We start from the raw sequence: 15150 nt of genomic DNA on the forward strand, positions 1-15150 counted from the left end.
TTTTCATTTTCGTTTAGGTTTAAATGCAGTGATGAATTAAAGGTAAATACAATTCAAATACAAATTTTAAATCATTGATGAAATGATTCTTGAATCATGAATAATAATAAAAAAAGTTTTGTTTTCCTCAGTGCACAAACTCTTATAGACCTGTCTTCAGAAGAGGCAATGGGTACATTCGCTTTACATTTACTCCAAAATAACTTCAATGTTATCGTTAGATTGATAAAAAAATTGATAAAAAAAAAAAAAAATCTAATAGGCTATGTATACTTAATGTGAGACATGTCACTTAGTTTTGTCGTGGGAACGTGATATTACTTCGAGGGAGCGTCATATTAACTCGTGGGAACTTGATATTATGTCGTGGCCATGAGATCACTTGTCGAGGTATTACGAGCGATAGTCAGCATTCAAATTTAAATTCAAAATACAAATTCAAAGTTTATCATGAATTAATGTTACATAAAGTGCATAATATAAAATAGGCCTACAAGAAAACCTTTTTATCCATTGTACAGTCTTGTAAGTCCATTAACTGATCGTCTTCTCCCCGTAATATTTGTATTATTATTGGTTATTTTTTATATTCGTTTATAATCATTTCCCCCCTTTATTTCGATCTCTTTACTTAACGCTCTGAATACTTTTGTAAATAATAGCCTACTGTAAATGCTGCATTTTATCATTTCTGAATTCATAGCCATCCACTAGGGGGAACTAAAGACCACAAATACCTGTAACCTTTTCTTTTTTCTTTTTTTAATGAAAAAAAAATATATAAATTGTTTTCAGATTGTTTTCAAGGATTTGATTTAATTATTTAAAGTTTTTTTTTTTTTTTTTGATTTTTTGTTTTTTTTTTTATTTTAAATTATATGATTACTTCTGACAGTCTGTTTACTGTTAGTTAGCAATAGAATACTATAATGTAATCCAACAGTCAAACAATCGTTATGTACATAGTGTCAAAAACAGACATTTTTTGGAATAAAAAACACACCACCTATGATTTTCTTTTGAAATTTATTTGCACTTATTATGTATTGTGTGCCGGCTGAAGAAAAATGATACAAATCATCAATGATCAAATTACATTACATGGTGGTGGGTGTAAATGAATGCATTTAACACTAATGAAATGACATCATATTGCTACTGTGACAAACAAATGAAATGGAACAGGTTTTGAAACTATGTACAAGCATAAAAATTTGAATATTTACAGAGTATATCAAAAGTTTGGATATTATCTTGAGATGTTTTTCACTAACCAACTGCACAATAAAACTGAGTCAACATGGCTCTAACTGTGCAACACATAGAGAAGCATGTCTCTGTGGTTTACCAGCATGTGACTTTACTTTAATACTGGGTATTCATATGCCAAAACAAAAGAAAACAGCTAACAACTTTGCGAGCAAAACAAAACACAGACCCCTACAGTACAACATTAATATAACTGACAAAGAAAGAAAATAAACCAATACTACAGTATATAAAACTGCTGATTGTAATTTAAAGAATATAATACAAGAACAGTGCAGTATTTAGGCTCAAGTAGAAAGAAGACAAAAACCCTGGTCTAAAGAAACCATACATTTGTTGGCCTACTCATCATTGTCTGGGGAAAAATGAAAATATTCACATAAACATACATGATCATACTTCAGGGACTTGTGTCACATAGGATATTTTTTAAACATTGAGAATAGAGCCAGCTATCTCATTGTGCTGATAAAAGTACTTAAAACAAAACTACTCACACAAGCACTTTCAGTTATGTACTGTGGCAGATTCAAATCCACATAGACCATGCATTGCTAGAAAACATGTTTCCTAACCATATTTGATAGAGGAACTATATATGAAATGGCATGCATTTCATCTTACTTCCTTGAAATTTTCATACATTTCAACTTCTCACATGGGTCTGATTATTCCAGTAATTTCTGTGAGGACAATTAATGTACTGGCATACAATGGTATTCTAGAAAATAGTGTGATTTTAACTTGTTTGTTGCAACAGAGGTCATCATAAAGATATTCAATGTCTGGGTTTTGGGAAGGCCGGTCAAATTCTTCTACATCAGAATAAATCAGTTATATTTAAATGTTGCTTTGTGTACATGGTTATTATCATTCAGAAACAGAAAAGGACCCTTTCCAAACTCCTGAAACAAAACACAGAATTCTCTACAATGACATTGTATAATATAGCTTTAAAGGGATGGCTAACCCAAAATTTAAAATTCATGTAATTTCAAATCTGACTTTTCTTCATCTTTGAAACACAAATAAAGATATGTTTAATGAAACGTGAGTGATCTGTTCCATTTAAAGTCCATTCAAACAAATCTTTGCTGCTTCAAAATATTAACAAGACATTGGAAGCTCAACTGTACTTGCTCAACTGTACTTGCTTGATATACAAAACAAATCTCATTGGGTCTTGAAGAAGCTCAAACATGCTGTGTGACACACAAAAACACATTATTGGTTGCTGTGAATCAAGCAGGACTGTTTAAGCTTTCGTTTACCATATTTTATGTGCTTTATGCATATGGACTGATGAATGTTTGTGTGAATAAATGCCTAAATTAAATCTGTTCATCATATAAAGTGACTGGGTCTCTTAGAAGCCTTGGATTAAACTGTTCAATTCATATGAATTACTTTTACAATGTCTTTATGAACTTTTTTAAGCATCAAAGTTTTGGTGGCATGGACTTTCAATAGAGGGACAGAAATCTCTCTTGTTTCATAAAAAATGTCTTCGTTTGTGTTTGAAAGAAGTTTTGTGCATTTGAAATGACATGAGGGTGCAAATGACAATAGAATTCTCATTTTTGGGTGAGATCCTTTTTTATCTTTAACTAGAACTTGTTAAGGGACTAGAAAGGGTGTCCACATACATTAATGTAGCTGATTCTAGAAGGTTTTATCCTAAAACATCTGTCAGAAAATTGTTCTGTGGCAGTTTTGAGGCTTTATAGTCAAAAATGTTAGAAGAGAAGAATGAGTTTTGTGAATAGTAAAAATGACAGGTGCAGTTAACTGACAAAACTTATGAGGGAAAATGAAATGTTTTAACTGTGCTGAATCTAGGTGCTTTTTGGAAGTTACTAGTGACAGTTCCACCAATCCTGAGCTCTGACTGACCAGGAAAAGCAGACATTAAGGTTTTAAATGAACCTTTGTATTTACATATGGTGTGACTGTTACAGGTCTTCGTTTTCAAGACCATTTGAGTGCTCTGATCAGTGGACAATCCTAGCACTGAAGCTCGCGAATACTACGAGAAATTCTCTTAAACTCCTGCTGACCCTTCTGCCAGCGCTTTAATGACGTGATGACCAAATTTCCATCCATCTTCTGGCCCATCACCAGATAAGCGGCATTGAGGTCATTCATTTCATCACACACACACTGAAGACCATCTTTCAGCCAAAGAACCATCTTCTTGAAGTCATGATCAGTAACGGCACCATTCAGCTTGTAGATAGTCTTGTTCGTGCTTTCTGGAATGATTTTGGTGTCACCATTCATGTAGGAGATCTCCTTGACTTTGATCTTTAAAGCTAGCATGGAAATACAATTGAAGTTTGAGGACAATGGATATAAACAACTTGTTGAATACAAGCTAGACCAAATTTATGAATAAATTTTGCTTCTCTATACTCTTAAAAATAAATGTTCTACACCTCTTTATCATTTTCACTCAGTGGGTTTCTATGCTTTTCTAGGTTTTCTTAAGAACATAAACCAACCTTACCTGGTTTGTTGTTGGTCTGGTCTGTTTAAGCAGGGTTTTTTTATTACAATATAACTTCTTCAGACCAGGGTTCTTTAAAGCACCAAACAGTTTTAAAAAGAAGAAGAAAATAAAGTCTTTTGGGGAATTTCTGTAATCATTCACTTATGCTCACGTTGTTCTAAACCGGTATGCATATTCTTATAGGATATTCTTCTTCTTCTTTTTTATTTTTTGTTCTTTTTTGCCTACACAAAGAAACTCGATGGGTTCCAGTGCTGTTCTGGACCCCACCCACTTTTACTGCATGGATAAAAACAGTTGAAACATTCATAAAAATATGTTCATTTGTGTTCTGCAAAAGAACTTCATACAGAACAATATAACCGTGAGTAAATGTTTTTTTTTTTTTTTTTTTTTTTTTTTTGCGACCCCTTTAAAGGTTATTTTATATGACATTAGCCTGCGTAGCCTTTTTGGTTATAAGAGATTTTATTTTTAAGAGTGTAAAGCAGAGATGCTACTACATTAACTCAGATGTTTAGAGCCAATAAAATATAGCCTTACCAAAGTCATTTTTGCACAGGCTGTCCACAATTTCATTGTCATTCTCAGGCTTTTCTTTGCAGGCATCACACACTCTTGGAACTGAAAAAAAAAAAAAAAAAAAAAAAAATCAACATAGCAGTAAAGGTACATGCACATGCACTTTAAAAAAAAAACAAAAAAAAAAACAACTACCTTCCTTGGTGACTGGAACTAAAACATCTGCGCCAGCAGGTGGTATGCACAGGTCATTATCCAGAGGGAAGCGATTGCAGTCCAGCATGTCCGGCCAAGGGAACCCAAACGCGGCCATCACTGGAGCGCAGCCGCTCTTTACGTTCTCACACAGCGACCTGCACGGCTGAATCGGCTCGTCCAGATCATCCAGACACACAGGTGCGAAAAGAGAACAGAGAAACATCTTGGTGTCCGGATGACACTGTTTCTGCACCAGAGGGGTCCAGGAGGAAGCCTGCTGCAGAATCTCATTCATGGTTTCGTGTCCGAGGAGGTTAGGCAGACGCATGTCCGTGTACTCGATATCATGGCACAGGAGCAGGTTTGCAGGTATGGGTTTGCAGTTGCTCTTTCCCTGAAAGAGCTCGGGCTGGTCGAAGGCGTATAAGTCATGAAAAGCATCCAGATATCCAGGTAAGGAAAGCGCAACCAGCAGCGCCAGATACGCGAGTATCATTTTTTTTTTCAGTTGAGAGGAGACAGAACACACGTCTGACGCGGAGTTATGGATAACTGAATTCTCTTCTGTACCAACCTGTTTTCATAGTAAAGTCTGGGTGGAGCAAGAGAAGGCGCTCAAATATCCACAGCTTAAGTTTTTGCTGTTTTCTGCATATAGGCTAGGTCAGCTTATGTTTATCAAAAAATAAACTTTTTTTCTTTACTGAATAATAAAAAAGCCCTTTTTGTTCTCTTTCTCTGGATCATTGTTTTTACACTGGTAATTATTTTGAACTAACTTTTTTATTTATACCAATCAAGGCTATAAATAATGTCTAGAACATTGGGGGACCATTGTTTTGAGGAAAAGACCAGACCACTAATGGTAAAGGAACTAAATAAATAAAGGATTTAAATGGATTTAGTGGAATAAATTAAAAGAAGGAAAAAGAACAGTAAAATAAAATTGAACTGCAAATAATATATATATATATCAGAATCAGAATCAGAATCAGAATGAGCTTTATTGCCAGGTATGTTAACACATACGAGGAATTTGTTTTAGTGACAGAAGCTCCGCAGTGCAACAGAATGACAGCGACAGAACAAAAAACACATAATAAAGAATAAAAAGTACAAAAAATACAAAATAAATACAAATAAGTAGGTAAGGAATGACAATATACAAATTGACAATTGTATGGCAGGTATATTACAATGAGCAGTTATAAATAGTGTAGTGTGTTCCACAAGTGTTCATTAGATGGATTGCCTGAGGGAAGAAACTGTTCCTGTGTCTGGCCGTTCTGGTGCTCAGTGCTCTGTAGCGTCGACCAGATGGCAACAGTTCAAAGAGGTAGTGTGCTGGATGTGAGGGGTCCAGAGTGATTTTGCCAGCCTTTTTGCTCATTCTGGATAAGTACAGTTCTTGAATAGAACGGAGGGTTGTACCGATGATTCTCTCAGCAGTCCGGACTACCCTCTGTAGTCTTCTGAGGTCAGATTTAGAAGCTGAGCTGAACCAGACAGTTACTGAAGTGCAGAGGATGGATTCAGTGATGGTGGAGTAGAACTGTTTCAGCAGTTCTTGTGGTAGGTTGAATTTCCTCAGCTGGCGAAGGAAGTACAACCTCTGCTGGGCCTTTTTCACAATGGAGTCCATGTGAAAGTCCCACTTCAGGTCCTGAGAGATGGTGGTTCCCAGGAACCTGAATGACTCCACTGCAGTCACAGTGCTGTTCATGATGGTGAGTGGGGGGAGAGCAGGGGGGTTTCTCCTGAAATCCACGATCATCTCCACAGTTTTGAGCGTGTTAAGCTCCAGGTTGTTGAGAGTGCACCATACAGCCAGCTCTTTAACCTCCTGTCTGTAAGCAGACTCGTCACCATCCTGAATGAGGCCGATGAGTGTAGTGTCATCTGCAAACTTGACAGAGGGGTCTTTAGATGTGCAGACATTGGTGTACTGGGACAAGAGCAGTGGGGAGAGAACGCAGCCCTGGGGAGCTCCGGTGCTGATTGTACGGGTGCTGGATGTGTATTTTCCCAGCCTCACTAGCTGCTGCCTGTCTGTCAGGAAGCTGTGGATCCACTGACAGATGGAGGTGGGCACGGAGAGCTGAGTTAGTTTGGGTAGGAGGAGGTTTGGGATGATCGTGTTAAAGGCCGAGCTGAAGTCCACAAATAGGATCCTCACATAAGTCCCCGGTCTGTCTAGGTGTTGCAGAACATAATGCAGTCCAGTGTTATATAATATATATATATATTATTTTACAATACGCACCCATTCAATTTTAGTTGTATTCCTAATATGATGAAAACGCAAAACTGAAAAATGCTATTGTTGTCATAATAATTATTATCTGTTTGCATTCTAACATTCAGCATTAACAGCAAGTCAAAAGGCATAAGCCTTCTACTGAACTGGATAGCCTACATGCATTTTAAATGCTTATCTTGCCCGGTCCATGCAGTGAAGCACATTATTGAATGAGCGGGAATTTTGTTTTGTTTGTTTGTTTGTTTTTTTTTTTTTTTTTTTAGAATTCAACTGCTAAGGTAATTTCAGTGGTAGGCTGTGATGCATATTCATTCATTAAACTACCAGTAACTCACAAACTCCCCGTGATAGCGCGTAAATATTTCTGCCCCTTTTCGCTCGTTGTCAGCCTAGAACTGCTTTTCTTCAACAGACTGAATCTCCACATTAATTCAGCGCGACTTGCTTTCAGCTATTAAAAGAAAAATGCTGCAATTTTCTTGTATTATTTTATGATTGTTGGGGCAGGCTCCAGCTATATCTTAAACTTTTCAATACAGTCTACTTCAGACTGGTTTTAATCACTGCACAATAAATAAAAATATATTAAATAAGATAACGCAATCTTTATCTATATCTAACACATTTTGTACTTTTGAGGTCAAGGCCTATATAAAAACAAGTCAAACAAATATCAAAACAAAAAAGAAAAGTTTGCCCCTTAAACTGCAGGCTTTTATTTTAGCCTTTGCATTCAGTTGGTTGACAATTTGTCTGGTTTTCCCCATGAACTACATTATTTAATACTTGTTCCAAAAGAGAAACAGTAAAATGAAGAGTGTAAGAGTATATGCCTTAAAGTTCACAATATAGCTTTAAATTGCAATACAAAAGAAAAATTTAAGTTAACCAGTTGTGTACTCAAGGTTTACTACTATTAAACTTAAGGTACACTTCAGAGTATACTTTTATGAATTGAAAAAGTGCCAATTTAGTCCCAATAAGTATTGAAATGCTCAAACTTATACACTGTACATAGCACTGATTGTAGATACTCACTACATAAATTGTACTTGGAAAATATTCTTGAACTTTACTTAAGTTTACTTAATAAAATGAACTTGAAATATACTTCATTTTGTAAGGGTACTTCTAGTTCATAAGAAATAAAGATTTATATAGACATATTTAAATTCCTTACATGTTGACGATAATAAGTCTATTACATATTCAACTTACTATAAGAAGTTTTGTAGGAATATATGTAAGATATTCATTCTATTTTTTCCAGATTCCAAGTGTAAGGCTTTCATTTGACAGCTGGATAATTCATTCTTTGGTTAGTGATGCTGGGGTATTTACCCTTTTCACACTCACGGTCATCGGCAAAATATGTGAAGTAGTTCATTAGTTTATACAATATGCCTAACATTTTTCATGTATCTCTGTGTGTGTGTGCATGTTTGTAAAGTGAGAGCGAGAAAAATTTAGAATGATGGAGAAAATGAGAGGCAGAATGAGTGAAAGAGAGCTGTTGAGAGAAACACACCTCCTTGTAGTGAGTCTGGTTCCTGCATCATTCATCACTCTGTAGGGTCCAGTTTTAAGCAACTGAATGGGACACACAAACAATCCCTTTCTCATCACAAGACAATCTCCGAACCCTCATCCTCCTAGAGAAGCTTACTGTGGGACATTGACAATTTTGAACCTGAATTCATAAGTGTTCAAGCAACACATTATATATGAATGGAGTGTGTATGTAGCAATGTTAAGGCACATATAATTAATTCTTTGGATCTTTCTTGTCACTAGGTTTCCTGGGTAGCAGCTTCTCCTCAAGTCCTCATGGAGAAATTTCCCTAAGGCTTCTAAAGGTCAGAGGTTCAGAGGCCCCATTAAATACAGGTTAGCTACTGGGGTTTCCCATCTTTGAGATCCTGCTGGAAAGAAGTAGTCATTTAAAGTCTTGTTTCTAGCTGTAAAGTGATAGCCTTTGGAGTTCTGCTCTCTAGGAGATATGTGTCCTCCATTTGCCCCCTTTTTGTGTTTATGTTGTGTGTATCTGTCGATATATTCTGTCTAGCCACGGTGGAGGGATTACTATACTGATTATGGACCAAATTGTTTCTTCTAAAGTTTGCATCAATCATAGTCTCATTTTATGGGAATGATAGACAATTGTGATTTGTCTCTTTACTTTTGCTTAGTTACATAGAAATATCTTGGGAAAATAACAATTCAAAATAAATCAGATCAACTATATAAATATTCAACAATCAAATTTGCTCATATTTATTTTAGCCTCAAAAATATTTTTTTGGACCAAATTTGTTACTGGCAGGTAAGAAAAATTAGCAGTTTTTTTTTTTTTTTTTAAAATAACTGTATTCTAAATTATATATTATTATAAATAAAACAGTTCATCACCTGATTTAACATCAACTGTTTGACTGTTAAACTATGTAACATCAACTTAAACTTGTGTCAAACAGCTCTTAACCTCAGCATTGCTGGTTTTCTTAAATCTACTATCACCAAAATTACATCATGTTTACAAAAATCATGGTGAAATGTCATGAATGCAGTTTTAAAACCATTTAATAATGGTTTATTATCAGATTTGCTTAGAACTTTTAAGCCATTCAGAACAGAATTGAAAATGTCAGAATTATATTGAGGTAGCAAACAGGATGCAGAATTGACCCTACGCAAAGACCCGCCCCCCTTTGTTACAGTTGTTATGTCCAACAAGCCATGCCACTCTTACGGCACACATCATGTTCTCATGCAGTGAAAAATACATCGCGGAGCAAAGAGGAAACTGACAATGTACCAACAGACAAGACAGAGCAGGTTACTTTAGGTATGTAAGTCTCAGCTTTCCAATTTTGTCATTTTCAAACAGTAAATACCATTTTGTGGCTATTTAATGTGTCATGACAGATCGCTGTAGAGCCTCAGTTCAATCGGCACTTTACCTGTTTTAACATGAAATAAACATTAGAAGGTATTTTGTTTTAACTGTGGACAGATTTTTCAAGTTTAAGTTTTTTCCACTGACATTAATCTTGTTGGACAAAAATGACATTCTGCAATATAATTGGTCAGATTGCCTGCCAATCAAACTCCCTGTGAAGGTTTAATTGCAAATGTAATTTGAATGTAGAATAAATAAAATTAATTTAAATAAATAATATTAACTTTTCATTATAAACTGTAAGTAGAAAAACAGAGTTTGTCAAGACAAATTTGATTGTTGGCTTGACAGATTCATTTGACAGTTTTATTTGATTAAAAATCTGTATGATTATCAGCTTTATTTGCAGGTAAACAAAAGGTTACTAGCATTTTATACTAGCATTTACTAGCATTTTGGCAGTTTATTGGCACTCATAGAGTACATATTAATACCTTATTCTGCATGACCATATTTTAAATCCCTTAATCTTACCCAATACTTAAACTTAATAACTACCTTACTAACTGTTAATAAGCAGCAAATTAGGAGCCATAGTAAATAGTTAGTTAATTTAAGTTTGAACAAACCAAAAAGACTGAGAAAGATTAAGTATTAACAATGTATGACTAAAGCTAGCCTACTTAAAGGAATAGTTAACCCCAAAATTTCAAATAGCTGAAAATCTACTTCCCTTGGTCCAACTAATCTATAGATGAGTTTGTTTTATGATAGGAACAGATTTGGAGAAACTCAGCATTACATCATTTGCTTGCTATATTAGATCATCTGGAGTGAATGGGTGCCATCAGAATGAAAGACTAAGCAGCGACCATCACAATAAACCACAAGTAATGCATGCAACTTCATCAGTTAATGTCTTGTGAAGTGAAAAGCTGTGTGTTTGTAAGAAACAAATCCATCATTAAAGGGTCATAAAACACCAGACTACTTTTTCTGAGATTTTAGCAGAGGTGTTTGTGTTGCAAATCATAGAAGACAATGTTAGCATCTGATAATTTTAACTGTTGGAGAAAACTGGTTAATTTTAAGCTTTTTTTCCCCGCTATATTCATCTTCCGGGTTTAAAATCTACATTGTGTTGACAATTTGTGATGTGGCAATGGACTATAGTAAAGTCAAGTCAAATCACCTTTATTTATATAGTGCTCTTAACAATACAGATTGTGTCAAAGCAAATTTACAGCATTAATTAGGAAAATAGTGTGTCAATAATTTTTCAGTTAAAGGCAGTTAATCACTGAATTCAGTGATGTCATCATTCAGCTCAGTACAGTTTAAATAGTATCTGTGCAATCAAGTCAACGAATTTTGTTGGAAATGAAATGTCCTCAACTAAGCAAGTCTGAGGCGACAGCGGCAGGGAACCAAAACTCCATCGGTGACAGAATGGAGAAAAAACCTTGGGAGAAACCAGGCTCAGTCGGGGAGGGGGGGGGGGGGCATTCTCCTCTGGCCAGATGAAACCAGCAGTTCAATTCCAGGCTGCAGCAATGTCACATTGTGCAGAGGACTCAACTGGTTCCTGTGGTATTGTCCCAGTGGTCGTCTGAGAGAAGGTCTTTAATGGGGATTTGTCTCTGGATCTCATCTAGTTGTCCTGGTCTCCGCTGACATTCAGCTGGAGTTTGTTCATTGAGTGTGCAGAACAACCACCCAATAAAGCATTACAATAATCTAACCTTGAGGTCATGAACGCATAAATTAACGTTTCTGCATTTGACATTGAGAGAATAGGTTGTAATTTAGATATATTTTTGAGATGGAAAAATGCAGTTTTACAAATGCTAGAAATGTGTCTCTTAAGGAAAGATTGCTTTCATCTAGTACATCGATGACTCGTCTGTGTCTATTAAATTATTAATGAGACTGCGTGTTCTTATCCTATGAAAAGACACTGCGCTTGATTATTCACAACAGCATGTGTTGATTTGCTATGACAGACGTTTCAGACTGTGAGATGACATTGTGCACATTAAAAGGGTCATATGATGTTGCTAAAAAGAACATTATGTTGTATTTGGTGTAATGCAATGTGTTTATGTGGTTTAAGGTTCAAAAAACACATTATTTTCCACATACTGTACATTATTATTGCTCCTCTATGCCCCGCCTTTCTGAAACGTGTAGATTTTTACAAAGCTGTCCTTGCAACATTGGAACTGCCCCACTTTATAGAACAGCCTTTGTGCACAGATGCATTGTAGGCTACTCTAAACGTTCAGGAAACAGTCCTCCATAAAATGTGCTGCACACATCTGAATATTTGGGTTGAACTGTTCCGGAAAAATGTTGTAAATACAATTTAACCACTGATTTCTAGTTGTGTCCTCTTTTGGAAGGCAAACAAAGTAGTTTCGCTTTCACAAACAAAACACACAGCATCACACACGGCGGGCTTGAGTGAACAGAGGCCAGCGGGCTTGCGGCAACCACATGTGACGACCCCGGGCTGGACTCAGTTTCATCCACTGAGTTGATGTATTTCCTCAGCAACCAACATGGATCAGCTCTAGGTATGATGAAGCGGATATCGTCCTCTTTTGGAAGGCCAAACAAAGTAGTTTTGCTTTCACAATGGAACACACAATGTTTTCACGGCATGGCGCCAGTAACCACAGTACTACAGCGAAAATAAAAGTTACGCCTTCTTTCTTTGCGTGAACATTTGGGAGGTGTTATGCAAATCTTCCCTCAATCTTCCCACACAGTGACGTAGACATATGGGGGCGTGTTTAAATGCGAAAGTTCAGGAGGGCATTTGAAAGTTCAGGAGGAAAATTTTTAATTGCATCATATGACCCCTTTAAAATAGAGGAGGCACACATTGTATTGGTCTGGGGATCCCTGCTGATTACTATTATTATTATTATTATTTGCTTAACCAATTTAAAATGGCTTTTTTGGTTGCTTTTAGCCAGAAAACTTAAAGAAAACAACACACATACAGCAAGATAATATAATTTAACTTACCAGGCCTATCACTTGAAGCAAACATCCACCCCTTCTTAAAAGATTAAATTAAATTGTCCTCCTCCCATTTTCACCTCAAAATTGAGGTAGCTGTGCCTCCCCTGCCTCCCCCAACGAGCAGCCACTGATTAAATATGAGCGCTGCAAGTTGCAAAATCAGGTGCTGTGCTGCTTTGTTTACTGTGGCTACCAGGGAAATGGCTATATTCCTGGCGTAAAGCAAAAGAATGAAGAGAGAATGAATTTGCATTTTTCAATAAGCCCTTCTGCTTTTTGTTTTAGTCCAAAGCCAAAAACAACCCTTATTGTTACGCAGAAAACACACAGTTTGATACACACACAGTTTAAATAATTGTTTGATAATAATTGTTTAAATTAATATAATAAATGAATATAATAATAATATAATAAATCAATATAATATAATAATTGATACTTTTGCCCCACCCCAACCCCCCAAAAATATGTTTTTAATGGTATAAAAGTTTTTCAAAACCATATGAAACCAACATAAATGCAAATATTGATTTTCTAACAATGTGGAACATGTTTTAAACTAGAATATTTTCTTTTTAAAATCCATTTCCTTGAACACTTTTATTTGTCATTGACCCACATTCAGGGAATGTGGGGAGTGAACTGGGGATGAAGTCTAAAGATTCAGCAAGAGGGCTTTAATGCTCATGTGGATTGTGTCTCCCCTGCTGGGAAGGAAAAGGGCAGTTTAGAGAGAGAAATAAGCTGCAGCCCTAACAAGCTTGTTAGTGTCAGTCCCAGCTCTGCACAGCTTGAGGTGAAGAATTCAATCACACAGCACATGAATTAATGTAACTGAAGTTCCATGTAGTCATACAGATTGTGCTTACATGCTGTAATTCAAAAATACCCCTTACCAACACATACAGAGAACTGGGAGGTAATTGAGTCAGCATGTAACCAATGGCAGTATAGACTGAATGACTAATGTGGGAAAACTTTGTCTGCATGTGTGAGTGAAAATGTCTGTTTTTTAATTCAAAAGGAGGCCTATGTGAGCATAATTCAGTGCATCAGTTCTAGTGATTTATTTCGTAAATTAAGTCAAAGTCTGGCCCATACTGAAAAAAGGTGTGTATGCCCTGTTGTTCACTGGTTAGTGAAGTATGAAATTACATAAACATTAAATGAAACTTTGATGTTTATCTGCTTACCCCAAGGGCATCCAAGATATAGGTGACTTTGTTTCTTTAGTAGAACACAAATTATGTTTTTTTTTTTTTTTTTTTTTAGTTGTTGCGTTGTATTATTTTACAATGCTTGTCAATGGTCACAGAATCTATGAGAGAAAAAAAAAACATGCACAGAAAAATCCAAATTAAACTAAACCTATCTCTCAAGTGGACCATTGACACTTCCGATTGAGATTGTAGATAGAGTGTTAATGGTCCACTTGAGAGGTGGCGGGAATGCACTTATAAGTCTGCAATCTGCCATAAAGCCACAAGAAGAAGATGATGCAGGCTGCTATGAAGTGCGTTCACAAGAGTTCTAACAGTTGAATCAGAGGTAAAAAACCCCAGATATAAATACTGTTCAGTTTCTTGTACAGACCGATCATTTTGTGTCTTTACACATCATTGTATCGTCATGAGCCTCAGGGTTTAATTTGGATTTTTCTGTGCATAATTTTTTTCTCTCATAGATTCTGTGACCATTGACAAGCATTGTAGACTGAGAGACTGCAACGCCTGAAGTTAAAAAATCATAATTTGTGTTCTACTGAAGAAACAAAGTCACCTACATCTTGGATGCCCTGGGGGTAAGCAGATGAACATCAAATTTTCATTTTTGGGTGAACTATTCCTTTAAATGAAACAGGGACTTATAGACATGTTTTCACAGTCCAGAAGTACCAGGCCTAGCTATTTGTTCTTGGCACAAAGATACATACTCATACTTTTAGCTTCCCTTCAAAGTTATTCTGAGAGTTTAGTATGCAAGTGTAAATACCATACAGTAATATCAATAGTTAAAAAAAAAAAAAAAAAAATGTTACCATTTACAACAAGATTCATTAATGTTGACATCCTGAAATAACAATGAACGAATTGTTACAACATTTATTCATCTAGTTTAATATTCATCTGTAAATATACCATTGTTCATTGTTAAGTCATATTTTATAGAAATAATTATATTTTTTCTTATAATTGTCACTATTAATGTAGAAAGGTGTTTTGTGTTACATTTTTCTATTATTTAGATAATTTTTTTTTTTTTTTTTTTGCATTATTTTAGTGTCATGTTAGTTACCCTGATGATGTTTTGGCCATGTTTTATGGATAAAATACATATGTTGGTAGTTATCATGGTAAATTATCATTATATAACTTATATAAGGTGGTAACCTTACCACATCACAGAAAAAATGTCTGAAACCCTTTTTTTTGTGCAAATGTCCTCTATGCGCACTAGACACTT

At 35.6% G+C, this 15150-nt stretch overlaps 1 protein-coding gene across 1 annotated transcript; it reads right to left on the reverse strand.

Annotated features, from left to right (window-relative positions):
- Positions 1–1017: 1017 nt before the first annotated feature.
- Positions 1018–5055, reverse strand: LOC109087357 (secreted frizzled-related protein 2-like). The gene is made up of 3 exons (XM_019101567.2): positions 4496–5055; positions 4322–4402; positions 1018–3581 (listed from the first exon to the last, which is right to left on the reverse strand). The coding sequence occupies exons 1-3, from the start codon at positions 4992–4994 to the stop codon at positions 3274–3276; spliced, it is 888 nt and encodes a 295-aa protein (XP_018957112.1). The 5' UTR covers positions 4995–5055; the 3' UTR covers positions 1018–3273.
- Between the last annotated feature and the right edge of the window lie 10095 nt (positions 5056–15150).

This window comes from Cyprinus carpio, chromosome B1 (genome assembly GCF_018340385.1).
Source record: "Cyprinus carpio isolate SPL01 chromosome B1, ASM1834038v1, whole genome shotgun sequence".
Taxonomy (NCBI): domain Eukaryota; kingdom Metazoa; phylum Chordata; class Actinopteri; order Cypriniformes; family Cyprinidae; genus Cyprinus; species Cyprinus carpio.

Bases quoted from the DNA above. Each gene is read 5' to 3' on its own strand.
- LOC109087357 (XM_019101567.2), bottom strand. From the start codon at position 4,994: ATGATACTCGCGTATCTGGCGCTGCTGGTTGCGCTTTCCTTACCTGGA. The intron at 4,403-4,495 runs GTAGTTGTTTTT...TTTTTTTTTCAG, and splicing joins AGTTCCAGTCACCAAGGAAG to TTCCAAGAGTGTGTGATGCC. The intron at 3,582-4,321 runs GTAAGGCTATAT...TTTCCATGCTAG, and splicing joins CCTGTGCAAAAATGACTTTG to CTTTAAAGATCAAAGTCAAG.